Source organism: Plasmodium knowlesi (assembly GCF_000006355.2).
Source record: "Plasmodium knowlesi strain H genome assembly, chromosome: 13".
NCBI classification, from domain to species: Eukaryota; Apicomplexa; class Aconoidasida; order Haemosporida; family Plasmodiidae; genus Plasmodium; species Plasmodium knowlesi.
Genome location: NC_011914.2, coordinates 1,928,832 through 1,951,176, shown reverse-complemented (window position 1 = coordinate 1,951,176; position 22,345 = coordinate 1,928,832). Strand labels below are relative to the sequence as shown.

General features: G+C 38.9%; 4 protein-coding genes across 4 annotated transcripts; 2 read left to right on the top strand and 2 right to left on the bottom strand.

Annotated features, from left to right (window-relative positions):
- Positions 1-364: 364 nt before the first annotated feature.
- On the top strand, positions 365-2,364 carry PKNH_1343700 (serine/threonine protein phosphatase PP1, putative; the record flags this gene model as incomplete). Its single annotated transcript, XM_002260812.1, has 5 exons — positions 365-629; positions 968-1,291; positions 1,725-1,876; positions 2,043-2,177; positions 2,326-2,364. The coding sequence occupies 5 exons, from the start codon at positions 365-367 to the stop codon at positions 2,362-2,364; spliced, it is 915 nt and encodes a 304-aa protein (XP_002260848.1).
- Positions 2,365-4,036: 1,672 nt separating this feature from the next.
- Positions 4,037-11,621, bottom strand: PKNH_1343600 (atypical protein kinase, ABC-1 family, putative; the record flags this gene model as incomplete). Its single annotated transcript, XM_002260811.1, has 5 exons — positions 4,037-4,135; positions 4,335-10,729; positions 10,863-11,006; positions 11,199-11,349; positions 11,586-11,621. 5 exons carry the CDS (start codon positions 11,619-11,621, stop codon positions 4,037-4,039), a joined length of 6,825 nt encoding a protein of 2,274 aa, XP_002260847.1.
- Positions 11,622-14,474: 2,853 nt separating this feature from the next.
- On the top strand, positions 14,475-15,968 carry PKNH_1343500 (mRNA-capping enzyme subunit alpha, putative; the record flags this gene model as incomplete). Its single annotated transcript, XM_002260810.1, has 1 exon — positions 14,475-15,968. The coding sequence occupies one exon, from the start codon at positions 14,475-14,477 to the stop codon at positions 15,966-15,968; it is 1,494 nt and encodes a 497-aa protein (XP_002260846.1).
- Positions 15,969-17,345: 1,377 nt separating this feature from the next.
- On the bottom strand, positions 17,346-21,059 carry PKNH_1343400 (ubiquitin carboxyl-terminal hydrolase, putative; the record flags this gene model as incomplete). Its single annotated transcript, XM_002260809.1, has 1 exon — positions 17,346-21,059. One exon carries the CDS (start codon positions 21,057-21,059, stop codon positions 17,346-17,348), a length of 3,714 nt encoding a protein of 1,237 aa, XP_002260845.1.
- Positions 21,060-22,345: the final 1,286 nt, after the last annotated feature.

Sequence of the window (22,345 nt, the reverse complement as noted above, 5' to 3'; positions counted from 1 at the left end):
TATGCACCCACATGTGTAAGCACTTATGCACGCGCATATATACACACCTATCAGCACGCAAAATTGCACGTTCAGCCGTAAGGTAATCCTCACGTTTATTTGCACGTATTTGTTTGTTTTTTTTTTTTTTTTATTTTATCCCCCCCCCTCCCATCCTCTCCTCTTGCCCTAAAGAAATGCATATATTTTTTGTCCCATCTCGTCGTACATTTTAACCCCATAATAAAAAGAGAGAGAGAAAAAAAAAAAAAAAAAAAAAAAAAAAAACTACATTCTTCATGATTAACAGAAAATATTGTAAGGAGAAGTGCCAGTTCGTCATTCCAAGGAGATAAATTCAATTTCGCATAAGTAAACATTTATTATGGCATTAGAAATAGATATAGATAATGTAATATCAAAGCTAATAGAAGTTCGAGGCACCAGACCAGGGAAAAATGTTAACTTGACAGAAAATGAGATAAAAATATTATGCCTTTCCAGCAGAGAAATTTTTCTTAACCAACCTATATTACTGGAGCTCGAGGCACCCATAAAAATATGTGGAGACATTCACGGCCAGTTTTATGACTTGTTAAGGCTCTTCGAGTATGGCGGCTTCCCGCCGGATGCCAATTATTTATTTTTGGGTAAGATTTTCGATGAGGCCGTGAACCTATTGAGGAATGGATCGATTGAGCAATGCAGTGGTCGAAAGATAGCGCATAAGGGCATACACGCAATCGCCAATACTCCATTTTTCTTATGCCAAGCAACATGCACATGGAGAATTGTCCATTTCTCTAGGAAATAATTCCTAACAGTGTCTCACTTGTTACTGCGTACACGTTAAATTTTTTCTTCCGAAATGAGAAATTCTGCATAAAAGGCTTTACCAACCTGTAGCTTATTGGGATTCTTTTACACACACGCGTGCACATTTTTGTCTACCCCCATTTTCTTATTTCCTTCGCCCCCTATTTTTTAGGAGATTACGTGGATAGAGGTAAACAAAGCCTAGAAACCATTTGCTTACTACTAGCGTACAAAATAAAATATCCCGAGAACTTTTTTCTACTAAGAGGAAATCACGAGTGTGCCTCCATAAACAGAATATACGGATTTTACGATGAATGTAAACGAAGATACAGTGTAAAATTGTGGAAAACATTTATTGATTGCTTCAACTGTCTCCCCGTTGCGGCAATAATTGACGAAAAAATTTTTTGTATGCATGGCGGACTATCGCCTGAATTAAATAATATGGAACAGATTAGGAAGATAACGAGGCCAACGGATGTCCCCGACAATGGTAAACCTAACATAGACAGATGGGCCAGTGGTTACGAACTTACTAAGGAGTTGCAAATGGAATGCATTGTCATCATGATTGAAAACACAATCGTAATTGCTAGCTTTTTTCATTTTCCTTTTTTTTTTTTTTTTTTTTTTTTTGTGTGTGTGTGTGCAATTTTTGGAGAAAATATATTGCCTGTTCAGAATTTTTTTTCTTCATTTGCGATAAAGGAGCAGAACATTTTGGCTCTTTAAAAACGTGTGCGCTGAGTTGTTCATTTGGGGCCATTCCGCGTTTCCTTTTGCACGAAGCTGTTCTGGCCCTCTGCTCTACAAGCACAACCATGTGTATATGCGCATGTGCACGTTACTTACGTTCGTGTATTTTTGTTTATACTTGTACTCATATTCCAACATTTCCTGTTTTTTTTTTTTTTTTTCTTGTATAGGCCTCCTATGTGATTTATTATGGTCTGACCCGGAGAAGGAAATAAACGGGTGGGGAGAAAACGATCGAGGAGTTTCCTTCACTTTTGGCCAAGATGTAGTTCACAATTTTTTAAGGAAACATGAATTGGACTTGATATGCAGAGCACATCAGGTAAAGTGGAGTCAGCACAATGTGGTGTATATGTAATTACGTATGCGCCCTTTGCAGACGTGCGCTATAATTTACGTTTTCTTGGTGAACTCGATTTTCCTCCCCAGATGCTGCAAAAAAACTCGCATGCATTTTCCCTCATGTTGTCCTTGCATTGCCCCTACAGGTGGTGGAAGATGGTTACGAATTTTTCGCCAAAAGACAGCTAGTTACGTTGTTTTCTGCTCCCAACTATTGCGGAGAATTTGATAATGCCGGTGCCATGATGAGTGTGGACGAAACATTGATGTGTTCATTTCAAGTAGGAACAAAATTGAAAGAGAGAGAATCGAAATGAGGAATAAACCAAAGCAGCGTTTTCTCGCTTTCACCTTTCTCGTGCCCTTTATATGCATTACCCCCTCGTGCATGCACATCCCCACACCCGCTCCTATCCTTTTCCCTCGCAGATTTTAAAGCCAGTCGAAAAAAAAAAGGCTGCTAACTGAAGGAAGTAACCATATGGAGTTCTCAGCATTTTAATTGTAAAATATAAACTTATTAATATGCCACATAAAATTTTGATATATATGTTTTAATTTAGTTTACCCAATTTTTTTTTTTTTAATTCAAATTTGTTTAAGAGATTGTTTTTGCACAATTGCCCCATGCACTTATGCACACACACTCCCGTCTGCGCTCCAATGCGCAAACGCACGAATAACACCTACACACAACTAACAACGCGTCTATACGCCTATATAATAAGTATATATTTTTTCAAAATTGTTTACATAGTTTAAATTTTTTTTTTTTTTTTTTTGAACATCCAAAAAATTTCTGCAAGGATATCCTTTGCGCATATCGCTCGTATATCGTATAGCTTACCTCCTTCGGCCAGGCTTCGCACAGGGAAGGGTGTAGATCAATATGATACACACAATATACATATATATACTAGATGTATATATGTATATATTTATCTGTGTATTCGCGCGCACCAATGCCTCAGCGTACAGAGCAGCACATCACGTATGTCTTCCACAATTTTATAAATCGTCGCCTGCGCATTTAAAATGTGAATGACCCCCTGCTGATGCGTACATATATAAATATATGCTTGTCCATCTTTAAAGCAAATATACCCACGCTTTCTTATGGGCGCGTCCCCATTTGTACATGAACATATTTCCTTATATTTAAATTATTAATATGAATTATTCATGTACTTAATAAAAAAAAGACATTTTAAATTAAAAAAAAAAAAAAAAAAAAAAAAAAAAACTTTAAAATAATAAAATGAAATAATATATATATAAATGGTACTGTAGACATTTTAAGCGATGTGTGGTGAGGCATTTTACAAAAAGTACCTTTGCTATAGCTGTACAAAAAAACAAAAAAAAATTAAATTATTACATCATTATGCGGTCTAGGGGAGAAGCAAAATTGTTAAGTTAAAACGTGTAAGAAGCAACCTTATTATAGAGTTATACCAGCAATCGGGAATACTCCGAGTAACGAAGGAAGAGTGGTCGTTAATATAATTTACAACGGGAAGGAATGATATAACAATATTCTCTTGTATACTGATTCCTCACCATTTTAACCTTAAGATTAACATTGCACTTTAGCTCCACAAATGATTTTACAAGAGTGATAATGTTGTTGTGTGTGTGGACCTCACCGCAATACGTAACTCCGACGTGTGCATAAGAGAAGTGGAAAAAAAGGACACCATATTTTTTTTATGTGCTTATTAACATATGACACACCTTTTTACAGCAAAAAGAAAACCATGTGTGATGATTATAGTTTTACCTTTAACGGCAGATGAAATTAATCGTCATGCCCTCGGAGATTATCTTCTCCAGTGCAGGCATGTACCTGTGCACGTTGACTGGTCTAAGGTGGCACACGATGATTCATTGTTTTAATTAGTACAAATAAGGGAAAAAAAATCCATACACACATATATATATATATAACGAATGAACTTTTATGATGAATATTTGACATTTTGGAAACAGTTGGACATCGCTACATAGGAGTGATGGACAATGAGGAAAAGCCGCGACGCTGTGCAAATCGCAATATTAACAAATGACGCTCACGCGTGGGTGAAAAATAATATCCGAGGGACCACCATGGCTGCTCTCCTGTGTTCTGTTCTGGCCCCTCCTACAAAACCTTTATCAGTTCGGACACCTTCACTGGCAGCTTCCACTTGGGCTTTATGCCGTACAGCTTGAGAACATACTCCAGGATAATATGGGCAACCTGTAGAAGAGAGGGGGCGGGAAAAAAAAAAAAAAATTAATATATATATGTATAAGCATGTTAAAAAAAAAGTGGAAAGTGGTTCGATCTTCTCCGCAGTGTTCAGCGGGCGCTGCCCAGTAGGTGCACCTCCTCAGTGCGTCTACCACAGTGACTGCTCGTGGAGAGTTGGGTTTGCACCCCAAATCATAATCCTTACCGCTGCCCCCTTAAAAATATCGGTAAGGAGAATCGTGAGAGAGAGATCAATTTCGGGAAAAGAAATCGCGATGCATCCACTGAAATCGGACTGTCCGTACCCGACAATTCGCTTAGGCTTGGACGAGGGGATCTTGTCGTTATGCATTTTGCTATTTTTTCCTCCCTTGCCAGATTTTGCAGTTCTGTCTATATTTCCATTTCTACCCGAGATTCCTACTCCTTCGCCCCTTCCCCCCTTTCTGCTTTTCCTCTTGTGCCTCCTACCCTTGCGCAGGTAAAAATCTTCATTGATAGCTTCTGCGTATTCGCATTCGAAGAGCTGAAATCCCATGCCCCATTTCCTGCTCATCCCCCCCGTCAGGATCATAGATTCTATGCTTTCATCGAGTGCATAAGTTTTCCTCACTTTGTTCATAATATAAGAAGGAAAAAAAAACTTATTATTCGCAAAGGCCATTATTTTGCACATAGCTCTGGCCGTAAATCGTCCATTAATGGGAATAAATTTGTCCAGGATTTTTTTGGAATCATAAATTAGGGGGTCTACGACGTAGGGCTTCTCCTGGGCTAGCTGAAATAGTGAAATGTATTCGTTGTACTTCTTGGCATTAAAATTCTCCAAGTAGGTTTTCAGTTTGTTTTCCAGATTGAAGTTGTAGCCCGTGGTGGCGGCACTGGAGGAATTAGCGACATTGGTAGGGCCGATTACCCCGGCATGGTTAACCACATTTGGCATGTTGGCACTTTTCATACCACTAGCACTGTTCACAGCAGAGGAACCCTCCACGCTGCTGGCCTTCCCTCCATCCGTATCACCGCATCCGTTTTTCTTTGTCTTCATGTTTGACTTCAAAATAGAATCGAACTTGCTATTCACGTCCTCGTTGGCAAGGTTGCCGATGAAGTCGATGTCTCTTCTGGAATATGCCAAGCGCCAATATACATCCGTCTTCTTACTGATAGTGTGGTTCTCTTCGGATATGAGGCCCTTGTTGTTTTTTTTATATAATTTGTTCATGATTAAGTAGGTTTCCAGTCTGTGCTTTTTCTCGTCTATGAGTTTTCTCTCCTCCATTTCACATGCACTGCTGTTAGGAGAGGCTGTGGTTCCGCCTGGTTCTTGGTTCTCCTCTTTGTCTCTTGCGTTGTCTTTCCGAAAGCCTTTACGCTTCTTGTTCTGTCTCCTTGTGCATCCACGTGAATCTCCTTCGCTATCACTAAACATCTCGATCTCATCGGAGTATTCATTCGTGTAAATGTTCTTTTTGTTTTTTCTTTTCAGAATGTTGTTTCTTTGCCTCTTCAGGATGGCATACTTGTACTCGATTAGTTTTTTTAGAAGCTCTTCATCCTTTTTTATGGCACTCTTCAGGAAGTCTTGATTCATTTCTGGGGGTGCGCCTTCCCTTTTGAAGCTGTTTCCGCTTTTCAATGTGCTCTCATTCTTAACAGAGTTTTCATTTCTCATGAAGCTGTCGTTCTTCACGGAGCTTTCGTTTTTCACAGAGCTTCCATTCCTCATGCTGAATGAGGTCTTCTCCGTGATGCCTGTTCTTCCTACTCTGATGGCACTATCGCCCATTTCCACCTGATCACTGCGCAGAAAAGTGCTGTTGGCTTCTTTCATTTGCCTCTCCCTATGACGTATGCTCATTCTCAAATCTTTTATATATTGAAACAACTTCCGGTATTTTTTGTCGCGCCTCTGATATTTATTGTACTTCTCCTTCAATACACTGTTGGCAGACTCATCGCCGCTACTTCGGGCGTCTACGTTTTCGAGAAGTTTTCTGATATTTTTGTCGAACGTTAACTTGTAGAAGCGACTTCTTTCCTCTAAGTTGTAAGATGTACTGCTGGAATCATTGGGGTCTTTATTTGTATTGCTTTCTTCAGGTACCATATTAAAAAAATGAACATTGTAATCGAATAGTAATTCATTGGTATTATTTTGGTACTTAAAAACCATACCATTCGGGTTGTTCGAAGTGGATAATTTATTTCCATCCTCATCACGATGTGCCGGTCCGTTTATGTTGTATTGGACTAGTTTATAATTTGTGCAGCTATGCGAACGCTTGTTTTTCTCGTCATTTGACCGAACAAAGAGAAAATCTTTTTTATTTTTTTCTGTGAATCGAAAGTTGGATGTAATTTTGTTAATATTTTTTATATTCCATTTTTTTTCCATTTTATTTTGTTTTATGTCTTCTCGAGCAAATTCATTGTAATAATAATTGTGCGTGCCGTATGGGTAATTTTGATAATTTTTTTTTTTAGCATAACTCCCCAACTTTTTATCGTACATGTAGCTAAGCTGAACGCTGCGGTAGTCATATGTAAGAGGGCTGTTTTCATTCTCAGCTTTCTTCAATGGAGTGATGAAGAGATTTTTTAAAAATGTGTTTTCATTATTTTCGTACATATTTTTAATCGAGTCGTTAATTTTCTTCGTTTTGACTTTGAGATTGTCTACATGATTTAGCAACTTGTTTTTCAGGCTGATTGGTTCTTTTTCTTTTAGGATGCTTTCTAGCATGCTGGTGGGCTCGAATTTCTTGCACCCTCCCAACTCGGCTATCTTTTTATTGTTCAAAAGGATGTTCATTGGGGTTGATTCATCCGTTTTGGTGCCATTTCCCTTGGCTTCTCCTTCCGCGGGTTTGTCTTCACCGCTCACCACCTCCCTGCTAACCACTTCCCTATTATCAGCCTCCCTATTAACCGCTTCCTCGTTAGTCACCTTTTCGCTAATCGTCTCACCAGGTACCACCTTACCCTTGACTGCGCCACCCACGTTCTTTCCCCCCTTGGAAGTGCTGACCTCCGCACCAGGATTTTTCCTCCTAGAAGAATAGTACACGTCGACACTTATAGAGCGCCTCTTAATATGCACTGCTTCCAATGGAGACTTAAATTTTCTGTTCCACGGTTTGTTCGTAAGAGCGTTATTCTGGAAAAGCCTATTATTATAGTTGTTGTTCGATGGGGTAATATTCTTGCCTTGGTAAAATTCATTCCCAAAATTTGAAGTGCTGTTTAACTTTTTATTTTTCTTCTTTGATATAAATGAGTTTAAATTTAGTTCATTGCTTCTGAGCGGGTTTGATGATTCCTTCATTAGATTTGCCTTATTTTCCTTATAGTTATTTTTCTTCCCTTTCTCATTTGCCAAAGAGGAGTCGCTGGTAGATTTGCTCTTCTTCATTTCCTCTTGGTGTTTTTTCAAGATATGCGAAGGAATGGGTATGTACATTTCTTCTTTCAAATTTAGCGGCTTAATAATATACTTGTAAATATACTCATAATACTTGAGTCCAGAAATGTTGTGAATGAGTTCAGAGATAATGTAGGTGTCTATTAGGTAGAGGTAGAATCCATTCTTCTTCGAATTCCTTTTCACGTGACAATTTCGAGAGCTCTCTATCATTTTTATCATTTCACTGTAGTCTATAAATTTACTTAATGTTATTTTATCTTGAAATGGTTTTTTAATGAAACATTTCAACGTCAACACATCCTTTATCGTGATGCTCTTTTTATTTTTGCAAATGAATCCATCCCAATAGTTGCATATATAGTCGTTGATAGTATTTTTGAAATTTTTTATTTGTTTGGCTTCTATATCATTTATTATTTGTTTGCACAATTCCCGGTTGTACCCATCGTAGACTCCGTTACGTGTCTCCAAAGGGGGGATGGTTGGATTGTTGCGTTTTGATGAAAGTTGAGAATCGTGTTCATGGTCGCATTGCGCTGTCTTCTCTTCCTTCTCCCTCACTTCCTTGGCAGTCTCTTCATCGCTGCTGAAGCTGTGATCATAACTACTGCAGTATCGACTCGTATTATTTTTCATGCCGTAGATGCTACTATAATTGGTCATAGCCGTGGCGGAGAGACCCCCAACACCCACCGCCTGACCACGCGCACTTCCCGAAACCGCCATCCCATCCGGGATACGTACCTCTTCCAACTGCACGTTCACCTTCTTAATGGGTGAAAAATAATCATTTTCGATTTTTTTAATATCGCTTAGAACTTCATTAATACCATTGTTTTGCACCACTGCTGTGTTCTGGTCCTCTTGCAATTTGTCTTCCTCCTCTGCAACGACCGCTTCCTCATTTTCCTTACGCATCTCACTCAAATTAGATATTCCCTCCTCCTCCTGTTTATTTTCCTTGGTATTATTTTTCTTGCTCAAATTTAAAAGGGCGTTCTCCGAGGAGTACTGTTCATTTACCATATTGGACATGAGATGTATCAGAGCGATGGTGAGAACGGCTTTGTTTAAGGAGTAGCCATTGAATAGGGAGTGCCTCGTTATGGGTCTTTTGTCGGTTGTGCTAGTAACCCCTACACATGTATCCACAACTATTTTTTTCTTGTGTATAATGGCTACTTGGCATCCCAAAATTTTCTTCTCCTCGTAGAGCTTCTTAAGCAAATTATGTATTCTCTTCTCAAGAAATGAATTAGGAGTTTTATCAATAGGGATGGTATAAATCGAGTGATGAATCGGTTTGTATACTTTTTCGAGGGCTTCTTTAGCTCGTCTTGAAAATATGCTCAGGTAATTAATGTTGACATTCATTTGAGTACATAATCCATGGAGAAGGGAAGCCACTCTCATGAAAAAAATTATATCCTTTGGGACATCACTAATTGGATTCTGATCGAGGACATCCTTCTTGTCTATGTTTTTGAGAACATCTAAATTTTTATTCTTCCCTATTTCGTCTGGACCATTTGGATGTTCCTGATCTGCTCCTCCTCCAGCCCCGCTGATGCCACCACTTTCGCTCATTTTGTTGCTAGACTCCTCCAACTTTTTCAAAAAAAAACGCTTTAAATTTTCAATGTATATTTCAGGGTCGTACGTGAAATCCTCCTTAAAACAGAAACCCATGTCCTCAAACGCCTCGATGATGTTCAATACATTCATGCAGCTAATGCTGTACACTAGTTTGCAAAAGGCCAACTTCATCACGCCGTCCAGTTGTTTAATCAACCCCCAGTCAATAATCACGGGCACGAAGGAGTAGGCGCGTTTGGTCCTTCTTTGTCTTCCTGCGGATTTTCGGCGCACCTCCGATGCTTTAGCTTGTAAGGCAACTTCTTTACCTTGCAAAGGGGTAAGTTTGTCATGCATCTCCGCCCGTTTCTTGTCGACTTCCTCCCCTGGTGAGACTTCACCCCCCTCGAATAAATTCCCCTGGGTGCGCAGCGAGTTATTCTCATTATCAACCAACTTAGTTGAACATTCCTCTCCTGGACTCGTCGCACTTGTTACCAACAAGTAATCCTCCCTTTGAGAGTTCCCATAAGACACGCACTCCTCCGACTTGGATATGCTCTTCTGGATGGTACTTAATCCTTCGCTCATATTTTCATTAAGGATAAAATTGTAGTCTTCCTTCAAAACCTGGTCTGAGATTTCATGATTTCTCCTGTTCGAATAGTCCACAAAACTGAAGGATTTATAAAGGGGGTTCTTGGAGTTCATCGATCCGTATTTCATCCTATCGATATTGTACCTCGCATCTATGAACTCCTCCATGGAAGCGCTAGACGAGTTGGATCCGTTTCGCGCGTTCGACTGGTTGGGTGTCTTAAACGCGTTAGAAATGCTAGAGAAGTTAGACGTGTTGGGCGTGTTCGCTGTTCCGCTAAAAATATTTCCCTTCTTGCCATCCCTGGGAAAAGGTGCTTCTGGAATGGCCTGTGCATCCCCCTCTACTGGGTTCTCCACAATTTCACTTGGCCCTTTTTTAGAGCGCCTTCTACCCTTCCGCCTGCGTCCCTTCTCTTGCATCATAACGAGAATATTTCCTGGATGAGGATCTCCATGAAAAAAACCATCGTTATGAATTTGATAAGCAAAATAGTCGATAATTTTATAAACCAAGTCGTATGCGTCCACTTTATATTTCTTTATCGAATTCGTATCTGTTATCTTAAACCCTTTGATGTATTCCATGACGAGAACTTTGGAGGTTGTGTAGGCGCAATATATTTGTGGGATTTTCAGAGGAATACCAGATTTTTTAAATGTATTATAAGCCAGTAATTGATGGTACAATTCGTACTTGTAGTTTAATTCTCTGGAAGCCGAGTCTTGCCATTCATCAATAAAATCTGTGAAATAAAAATTCTTGTCTATTAGACCAAATGCCCAAGATACTTTCTTCAAGGTATTTATATCGGACGAAAGGAATTGATCAATTCCTTCATGTTGAATTTTTATAATAACATTGTAATCGTTATTTTTTGAAACATTATCCTGGACTACATCATGTTCATGCTTCTTCAATTTCGCTCTATGTACTTGTCCTATCGATGCGCTCGCCAGGGGCTCCTTCTCGATGTACTCAAATATGTCATAGATATTTCCTGAGGAGAGGTAAAATAATATGTTCTCTTATATAGAAGAAATTTTTACATTTTCGCTTTCCCCTTTGAGGAGATCCAAATGTGACCGAATTCCAGAACTGCGAATATATACAAAGCAGGTGATAATTCTTACCCAATTCCTTTTTTAAAATGACTTCTATTTTGTCGAAGGAGGAAGTAGGCATCATGTCCTGGAGTTTGGTGAACTTTTCGATGTATGCCACAGGCATAATGTTCTCCTGCGTGCTTAGGAATTGCCCTACCTTCACCCACCATCCTGCGTAAGGGGTAAAAATATGTATGTATATATATATATATATTAGATCTATTTTTAGAAATCTTAGTCAATAGGGAAGATACGCAGGGAGATGCTACACATCCGGCTGAATCATAAATAAGGCTTCTCTACGTGAACATAAAAAACACTGTGCAACGAAATAATCGAACAGGTGTAGTTGTCTGTACGAACCTCTCAATTCGTATATATTGTTCAACATCTTGGTGGCAAACTCCTCATGCTTCTTCTCCCAGTACTCGGTCTTCTTCTCGACCGGCATCTTCCTCGATTTCCTCAGGGCATTTTTGTACTCCACATATAGACTACTGCAATACCAAATCGTCTGTCATCAGAGAGGGGGGAAGAAAGACAAATTAAGTTTAAAAATGTGAAAACTGCGTGAATTTCATCTGTGTGCAATTGTTTCTGGCAATGAAGGGATGCAGAACAAATCTGTGAAACATTCAGAATGCATAACACACATACATCCTAAATTTGAACATCACTCTACACATGTCTACTGTTTTTTTTTTTTTTTTTTTTGCCTTTTCTTTATGGGCACCATTTGCTTAAGCTTACCCGAATCCTTCGATTCCACTGATCATATTGGTTCATTTTCGCTCAACGTTATTTGGCACTTTTTTTTTTTTTTTTTTTTTTTTTTCAATAATATTTTCTAAAATGGAGTTAAAAGCATTCTTAGGGCCAAGATGACGAAAAACCTTACTCCTTTACATTTACCGGAATTGGGGTAGCAGGTCGTTTTGTAGCTATCCTTCGTTGTTATGTCTCTTCGCCCGCGCGCACACCGAATAAGAGGCATAGACCTCATTCACTTTCTATTATTTTAAAATGTACAAAAAAAAAAAAATATAAATGAATAGAAAGCTGTTATAGTGCCACACATTGTACAAGTGGCTTTTATAAACTAAACAAAAAAATGTAAATCAAAAAAAAATGGTGAACCGAAAACGGTTCCTCGAAGATTCCACAATAAGCACAAAAACAAAAATAATGATAAGGAGGGGTGAGCCTGGATATACAAATCTCTGTTGGACTAAATATGGAGTGTCTGGAATATATAAGGACAGCAGGCCAACTTCCAAGTGGATGATGTCATTTCCAGTAAAAAGCATGTTCATGTCAACACGATCTTTACGGTTTTGTAAACCCATTTATGAATCCATTATATATTGGACAAGAATATACAAATGTAAAGTTTTACAAAATTGCATCAAACTGCGGAGAAATGGAACCCCAGAAGGGATGTTGTAATTTCAATTTACGCACATACAAATGATGAAGGTACAGAAAAAATCGAACACAAAGTAAGTACTGAAGGGAGTACGCATTATGGTGATGAATAAAGTTCGCGGGAACATACCCATACATCATGTAACGATCACAAGCCGTCGCGCATGACAGGTTTTTAAAAAAAAAAGGAGCGACTGGTGGACGCCGGAACATTCGTCATCGAACTGGTACAGATAAAAATAACGATGAGGATAATGATAAGGGGACACGCACAACAAGACGCAAGCTGATGGAAGGGTTTAAAAAAAAAAAAAAAAAAAAAAAAAAAACCCCCCCCTCCCTGTGTCATTCACAAAATTTTCAAATTGGTTAACCATTACATGAGCGACACAGCCGCGCAGAGTAATCAAGCCTATGCAACTGTTTGAAGGAACAGATAAGAGCAAGGCGTACGCGTAAGCACACTGGAAAACATCTCAGCGTGTTTACATGGGTACACATATGGTTACATACGCAGGCCGCGTATGGTACGGAATGCGAATACGGAAATTGTATACCCTCATGGGGGGAAATTAACCATCCGAATGAAATATGCCTTGGCTAAAGCTTATAAAAACGTAAATACTTAACATGTGCAAAAATGGGAAAAAATGATAAAGGGGAGAATAACGAAAAGGATGATTTGGCAAATAAAACACCCAATTCGGATTACACAAAAGGGTTATTTTATTTTATTTTTTTTTAATTTTTTTTTTTTTTTTTTTTTTTTTTTTTTTTTTGACACTTTTCCGTGTACTTTTTTCCCCACTGTTCTGTTTTTTTATTTCCCTTTTTTTTCGCGCCTTCTCCTTGGGATGGAAAACGCTTGATCGAATGGAACAGAAAAAATAAAGAGTTGGTGCTCCATCTCTGGTTTTTCTCCGTTTTGCTTTTTCTGTGCTCATGTGTACACATGTGCAGATATATACATATGTGCACATATATACATGAGTATATTTTTTTGGGGGTTGTCTCCTCCTTTTATCGCGCTCACTTTTGTGCTTTCATTTTGTTCTCCCCCGCAAGCATCATTTGTGGCTTTGCAAACGCGCGAAGTGCATTCTGTCCAACGGAGTTACGCATGCGCATATTCTTAACCGTGCTCGTAAATACTCTGCCGCCTCAGTCACAGTCTGCCGCAGGAGCGGGATGAGAAGGAAATTAACTTTTTCCGCTCAAATCTCTACACTTGTTCGCGTCCCGCGCAGGGCAATACACACCACCTTCTAGCAGAGTGAACATGTTGTATTGCAAAGAAAAAGGGGGATGGTCATACGTTTCCTTTTAATCTATAATTTTCCATGTGTTCATAAAGGGGAAAACAGCGCAAAAAAAAAAAAAAAAAAAAAAAAAAAAAAAAATGAACCAGTTAAATTAAGAAATGCACAACTTTAATTTATTGACCCCTCAATCTGTGGTGATAATCTTGTCCTAAAGCAACTCCTGTACTTTGAAAAAAGATGGCACGATGGAAGGAACACCGGTCATTTGCATACCTTGAAGTTGACTTGTTATGTGCACACTGCAATGATCTCACAATGATCGACCTTCCGTTGGGCAAGTTGTATGAATCCCGCAACAGGAGTGCGCATACAAGCGGAGGGGCAACTAGCACGACGCTATGTCAAGGAGACCATCCTTGAAAGGAAACCATCAAACACCAATACAACGAAGGAACAAACAAAACAGTACACAAATACACTGGATCTTTGTGCGAATAATTTTTATTAGCCACTCAAAAATACATCTCTAAGAGGGTTCAACTATTTGGGGTTAAGTTGTCAAAAGAAGGGGATTTTCCCAATAGTATCCGTGTAGCCAATTATTAGGTCAAAAGGAATGATATAGTATCCTCCCCCCTTAAAAAAAAAAAAAAAAAAAAAAAAAAAAAAAGTGCGACGTAAAGAAAACGAATCCATCAATCGATTAGATGGGACGAATACCAAATGGGGTTCCCTGTGTGGAGCGAAATTACATAGAGATATGAAAAAAATTAAAAAAAAAAAAAAGGAATAAATTGACAAACTTTTGGAAGCTTGGAAACTTATATATGAAGTAGCCTAATTGGTTACCTTTTGTTTCGTTTTTTTTTCGTTTTTTCACATTTTTTTGACATTTTTTTGACCTTTCTTTTTTTCTTTTTTTCCGCTTTTCCGTTGCCCTCCCCCCCCCATAATGATCACAGATATTTACCACCCGGGGGAAAAAATAGAAAATGAATTCCTAAAGGAGAAAATTCGATCGAAAATAAACGACATGCTAAAATGGAAGCGCAAGGGATTTCCAGGAGGCAATCCAGTATCGCTAACAAAGCACAACATCAGGAATTTGTTTAGCAAAGATTATTTAATATGCGAAAAGACCGACGGAGTGAGGTACTTTTTATTTATTGCTTCGAATACCACTTTCCTAATTGATAGAAATTATGATATCTTCAAAAATGATATGCACATTCCTACACATGATGATTTGCAAGCCAAGCAACAGTTGACATTACTCGATGGAGAATTGGTCGAGGACACAATTTTTAATGAAAAAAAAGGAGTCGAAGAAAATAAAATTGTATATTTGATATATGATGGGCTATATATCCATAGGAGAGATATAACAGCTTTGAACTACTTGGAGCGACTGACTAATGTTTACAACTTTGTAATTCGTCCGTTAAAAAAGTACAGGAGATATACCAACCAAGGGAAGCGGACAGAAGGGCCCATTCGTCCATCGCGCTCTACATTAGAATCGGATGACGGAAACATGAACAATTGGCAAAGTATAAATGGTAACCAAAATGATAACAAAAATGATAACAAAAATGTGAACGAAAATAGCAGTGATAAACAGAACCTAAAAAGAAGTGTGGACCAAAGGGGCGATAAGGACACATGTACTGATCACTGGAGGGATAATAATGATACCCCCCCTCCTCCAGGAAGTGCTACTCCCTTTGGGCTAGATGAACATTCTATGCATAAGAAGGAGGCCTACATAAACGCTCAACATGCTGGTACACCTACCGATGGAAATGTGTGTGACGAATCAGATGAGACAATCCCCTCCGATGAAGGTAGTCTTCCTGAGGAAGAAAATCTCCCCTTTGAAATTTACTTAAAAGATTTCTACCCCATCTCCCAAATTAAGGAACTTATTCAAACAATTAAGAAACTGCCTCACCCTTCTGATGGAATTATATTTACCCCTCTGAATTATCCTTACAGAACTGGCAACTTCTTTGAGTTGCTAAAATGGAAACCACTAAATTTAAACACCGTCGACTTTGGAATTGAGACCATATATGATCAACACAACTCCCCCCAAAGGTTTGAGCTTTTTATTTCCATCAGGGGAGTGAGAACTTCCTATCGAACATATTTGGCAGAGTATGGGGATGTGTACAAGGAGCTACTAACCTTAGCGCTCAACAACAAGATTTCTCATTATATTATCGAATGCTACTATGTTGCGAAGAATATTTTTTCCATTTTTAAGAATGAAAATGGGATGGAGGAGAAAATCGAAGGAGGGTGGATTGCGCAGAAAATTCGATTCGATAAAAACATACCCAACGACATCTCCACGCTGAACAAAGTTATTCAGAGTATTCTGGACAATATAACTATTGACTCCCTCATCAAGGAAATTTCGCGCAACCGTCAGGGCAAGCGATGAGTCTTGGCGGCTCCCACACATATGTAATAATATATGTCTGTTTCAGGTCGTGCGCTCGTGCGTGCTTATTTTATTTTATTATTTTTTTTTTTGTTCACTCGCCTCCAAAATAAACGCGCTATGAACTTTTTATCCAATTGTGTTTACTGCATTCTCTCTGTATCAGAGGAAAAGGGAATACCAAGAACCCACGATAGTCGCACCTTTGTGGAAGAAGTTATTCCCCCGCATTATGCCAAGTTGCCTCTTTTCCTTTTAACGTCACGCTTATGGATAGGAATTTGCAAATGAAGAACATCTTCACATAGAATGCCACCAACACGATAACCCCATTCAGTGCAAAAAAAAAAAAAAAAAAAGTATTGCGAAAATACTCAGTTCACTTCCCTCCTGAGGTTATCACGCTGAATTGGATTATAGCAAAAATGCTTGCACATTTCATGCGGAAGGGATTAGAATAGACATATCCCTCGTTTGAACCACCTACCAGGGGATTTTTTTTTTTTTCCACGCGCAAAGGAACTCAGTGGACCTAGACGCATCAGAACAGAATATGCGTACTAAATTAAGAATGTGTATTTCTAATATACATAATAATTATATTATTTAAAAAGCACAATAATAAAAAGGAAGGAGGGTGGGTGGGTTCAATTTTTCAAATAAGGATATGATGAATAGGATTAACAAATTAGGAAATTACGTAGAAACAAAAAAAAAAAAAAAAAAAATCGATAAAGGGTGAAGTAGATAGGAGCTGCTAGGTGAGAGAGGTGCTAATTACGAGATGCAAAAGGGGATAAGTGCAGCTGCACACATTCCCGAAAAAGCATGAAAAAAATTTATAATCAAACGGGGAAAAAACAATTCCCATTCCCGAACGTAACAAAAAGGCTTTGCTACTTGGGGAGTAGGCGAAGGTGGACCACAATACGCACATGCGCAGATGGAGAGGATGCAACTTGGCCGTCCTTTGGGATGAGAGGGGGGGAGGGTATGAAAAGATGAAAATTCGACGGAAATTTTTTTTTGTTGTTGTGCCCCAATTGGGAGATTTCACTCAGGGGTAGGGTAAGGAAAAGGGAGGGGGAATTGGGTTGCTTGTCAACAATCTGTGTGTCCATGAGGATTTTTTTTTTCACCTTTTCCTATCTAATATGCACATGGTAGTGCAACTGACTTCATTACCATGGCACCGGTTAATCACTTCGTTTGCTCTTCTAATTATCTACCTTGTAATGTGATATTTTGGCTGCTCAGGAAGGGAATTTCCTGGGAAGTGTTTTCCGTAATGTTTCCACACATTCACTTCCAGAAATTGTTTCTGTCTTATCACTTATAGATGTACCCATCTCGGGGATGGAGTGAAAAGAGAAGCTCTCAAAAATGAAGCGACCTACTGATGAACTTCTGCTTGGGCATCGTTATGCGCTCCTTAAATTCGACTCGCTTTTCAAATACTGGCAAGTTGATGTTAAACTTTTTTTTTTCCAAGACATCTACATACTTATTATAGAAATCGATAAAACGCGGATGGATACACGTGTATATAAAAACGTATGCATTCTTTACACAGTTTAGAATGTCCTTCTTGTTGATGTATGAAATGTTATTGTCATCACAGAGCAGGTAAATGTTGTTGTTCGACTTGGTCAGCGCTACGTAGTGTCCATATTCTGTTCCAGAGCCGATGTGCTTAATTAGCCCTGTTAATTCGTATGAGAAATAACTTGCGTTCCTTTGATTGGAGTGATTCTTTCCATTGTGTGCTTCGCGCGCTGAGTGCTCTCTTCTTTCGCCAAACCTGTTTGTTTCGCTTCGGTTGCCATTTTCAGTGGTACATGATTCGCTGTGAGATGGTAGGTGTCGTTCCTGCCCACTGAGGTATTCCACCTTGAAGTTGAAGAGGGCACCCTTCAAACTAAAGTGCTTGCTATTTGCGTTGGCCCGCATGTGACAATACAGCGTGTCGATATCCTTGGATATGCTCAAAAGAATGTCGTTGTAAAATTTGGAGAATTTTATTTTGTTCAATTCTTTTATGATTCGTTTTTTTGTTTCCATGATGATGCTTCGGAGATCGGAAGAGGTGAGCTGATTTTTTATTTTCCTTTTGCACACTTCCCTCTTGAGTTCGGCGAAGATGTGCGCGATTTGGTTGAGAACGTGTGGATTGGGACGCCCTCCCTGGGGGGCACTTTGGTTATCACCATGCATGTTACTGGATGCGCCATTTCGCTGGTCACTTCCTACACCGTTTCGCTGGTCACTTCCTGCACCGTTTCGCTGGTCACTTCCTGCACCGTTTCGCTGGTCACTTCCTGCACCATTTCGTGTGTCACTCGCTACGCCGCTTCCTTGGTGACTAATTCCCCCTGTGGAAGAGTTAACCTTCTCGTACAGCGATATCACATTATTATTGAAATCATTTTGAAACAAATCGTAGTTGTTAACATAGCCCTTCATGTCCAGATACAAAGGATAGGAAATATGCTTGTGGTTTTTTACAACGTTAAATTTAGAATTCATAAAAAATCTTTTAATTTGTATCGTCAGTACTCTTGGGAGTTTATTAATAACACATTGTTTCGTGGCCTTTTTTTTTTTTCTGCAGTTATCACAATAGTAGCCATTATCACCCATCAGGGTTTCTTTCGATAGATATTTCTTAAGTGCCTCTTCTAAATTGTTGGATGAACTGATATCCAAGGAAAGCTCATAATACTGTTCATATTTTAATGACACATTGTTGCATTTTGTGCATATCGTTATGTTCTTTGTTACCCCTGTGAACATTTTCTGTATATATATGGAAGAGGAGAAGGAAGACCTTTCCAGGGAGCAAAGGAAGTAACGCAAGTATTCATGAACATCTTCCTGATAACCAACAATGTAGTTATTACATATGTACTTTTTTATATAAGGGATGAGCATATTTTTTATTCCGCATTTTTTTGATATAATATTGCAGGCGAATTGTTCGAATAAGCAATAGAAGCAAAAGACGCTGACTTTTTTTTTTTCACAATTTAAGGAATGCAATTTGTTTAATAGATCTTTGCAAATGTAGGGGATTCTCACAATGGTCTGAATTATGCTGTTAAAGAAGCAGATATTCTGTCCATAGTTATACAAGCCTGCCCCTTTCGATACAAAGAAGGACGAATCCAAGTTTAACTGTACCACTTCGTTGCTCTGCTTGATTTTTATTTCCTTAAGTATTAGATATTCGCTCATGTTCAGTTCACCTGGTTTGAGTTCCTTCTGCCTTCCTGCTCCGCCGTCCTCACTCCGGTTGCCACTGCCATAGCCATTGCCATTGTCATTGCCATTGCCAATGGGACTAACACTGACACTTTCACTTTCACTTTTTTTTTTTTTTTTTTTTCGCTTCCCACCCTCTTTCTCTCTACCAGTTGGCCCCACCATCAAACCCACTTCACGCTCCTCCACGGACGTATTTCGCTCCTCCCCTTTCTTTATCATCTCGCCTTTTCGTTCTGCTATCTCTCTTACACTTTTGTTGTCCCACTTCTCTTCATTATGTACAGTGACTCCATTGGGAGTTGCCGTAGTCACACCCTCTTTGCTATGTTGTCCACTATCTATTTGCGTTTTTTGCAAAGAATCAAGCATCTTGTGCTGTACCCTCTCAGGAAAATTTTCTTCACGCATCGCTGCATTTCCGTTCGGTTTACCTTCCACCGAGAATTTCCCCGTTAAATGTGTATCACCTGGGCTTCCTTCACCAAAGGTGTGTCCCCCACCGCCGATGGTACAGCCCCCCTCAGGGGTGCCCTTATTTTTCTTCTTTTTCTTCCTTTTCTTCTTCTTCTTCTTTTTGGGACTGCCCTCCGTGTACTCTAGCAAGGAGTTGGCTTCAATTCTGGATGAACAACTTCCATTTGTAATTTCTTCTTTTCCGTTAACTACCCCTTTCCCCATCGTTTCGCACTTCTCCGTATGCACATGGAATTTAGTCTTCTGAATGGACACCGTCGAGGTTTCATGCGTATGGCAATTGTCTTCGCCGATGTGCTGACCTGCATCCTCATCAACTCCGTTTTTCCTTTTAAGATCAATGGGCTTTCCTTCCTTTACTATTTTTTTTACGATTTTTATTTTTTTTACCTTTTCCACCTTTTCGACCTTTTTTTTGGAGTTGTTTTCCTTTGTTGTCATTTTGGACAGGATGACGTTCCCTCTATTTACAATGCGAACCTTTGGGGAGGGCAGCAGTACCTGATGGACGCATTTTTTCACTGGAATTATGTTACCCTCAGTATGTGCCTTCTCGCCCATTGTAACTTCGCTTCCCGTCTTGGCGCTCTCCGAGGATACCATGTCCTGCCTCTTAACAGAAAAGTCCCCCGGCCCATGACATGCCTGTGCTCCTTTTTTCTTCGATATAACTATCCCATCTGTACTAACTTTTCTACTAGCGTTTTTTTTCACTTTTTCCTGTGAAGCACTTTTTCTAATTTTCACATACCTCCTAAAAGGCTTTCCGATAAAGTAATACTTATTGAATGTTCTGTTACAAATTTTCTTGAATCCTTTTAGTCGAACAGTCGAGGGGAGTGCCCTCCTGCTTTTGCATTTTACTTGATTCGAGGAGCCTTCGCCATGGCTGGAACGACCAGAACGTATACTGTCGACCATGGCAACACCGCCGTCACCTCCTCTCAAGGATCCCTTACCTCCTCCGTCTTGTACAGGAGGCACAAGCAACGCTGTTGTCGGCTCTACGTGGAGCTTTCCTTTCTCCACTTCGGTGTTCCTTACACCGGAGGAAGTTAACTCCTGTGATGTGTCACCCCCTTTACCATCTCTCAAATGGTGTTTACTTAAAAGGGAATGGTGGTATCCACGCTGATGATTCGTTTCCCCAGAATCCTTCTCATCTGTATGTCCATCCATAAATATGTCATCTCGTGTGCACCCAACGGTGGTTGACTCCTCCTCTTCACATGATACCTTTATGCCATTTTCTTTTGCTGTACATTTGTGTGTGTCCTTTAAACTTTTTTCTTCGTAAAATTCAACATACTCGTTTGACAGAGAAACGTGTATTTTCCCATAAGGGGGGATCATAATTTCATTTCTGATAAGTATATATGAATGCAAACGCCGAATGGTAGGTAGGCTGATTGGTGCGCCAACCTCGTGGTCCTCCAACCGATTCCTGTTCAAGGTAATTGGTACGTTTATCCATTCGTATATACACACCGCACACAAGCATCTGTCCCTTCACCGTTTGACTGGTCGGGCAGGTGAATCCTTTAGGGAAATGAAAAAAGTGTTCTTCGCTGTTTTTAATCTCCACGTTTTATCATTGTCTTTTATTCATCGATTCGAGGGGTATGATACTGGAAGTGCAAATGGGTGGCTGTGCAAAGGCTGGTGGCGTTGGTTGGGGAGTGTCTATGTAGTAGGGGTCTCGTTGTCTCCTACCACATACATGCGTGCACCTGGGTTTACGCTACCCCCTAGCGCAACTCAGAGGTTACAAAACTTATGATAAAAATAAATTCAAATTTTTACTTTAACAAGATGGGAAGGCTATTTAAAACCTTAAATGGTTCAATTTTTCTCTTTTTTTTTTTTTTTTTTTTTTCTCGCAATTTGTTCACAAAATTGCAAGTAAACCTATGCAAAGGAAATTCGGCAACGCTGTAACGGTATAAACATAACATAGATATAAAAAGTGCCCCAACTTAAGAACACATTTTTCTTTTTTTTATATTTGAGGGTCACGAAAAAAAAGAAGTAAAAAAAAAGGTGAGTTAATGGAATGGCGGGTTAAGAATCAGAACGGGTTGGAAAAAAAAAAAAAAAAGGTGCCGTTTTTAGCCTTTCTATTTTTTTTTTTTTCCCTTCTTCGTAGCTTTCTCAAAAAAAAAAAGGCATCAATGTATTCATACACAAACGCACGGGAGTATATATTTTGTATGCCTTTTTTTTTTTTTTTTTTTTTTTTTTTTTTCCTTAACCGTCCGCCGATCTTTCAAGCATAAATTGTACATGTATATACATGTGCTGCCTCTATATACTTCCTTCAGATGGCAATAATTTTTTTATAAATGCAAAATAAATGCTTGCGACTTTTTTTTTTAAAACCTATTTTTTTTCGCAATCAGTCGTAAAAAAAAAAAAAAAAAAAAAAAAAAAAAGATAAAAACTTGTAATACAATCGAATTAAACAATTTTGCTTATTATTATTATTTTCTTTTTTCACTCTTTTTGTATACACATTGCGGTTGTTTTTGTTTTTGTTTTGTTTTTGTTTTGTTTTTGTTTTGTTTTTGTTTTTTTTTTTTTTTTTTTTTACCTCTCTGGTTTTGTTCTTATATTCATGTGTTTATTGATTTTTTATAAAA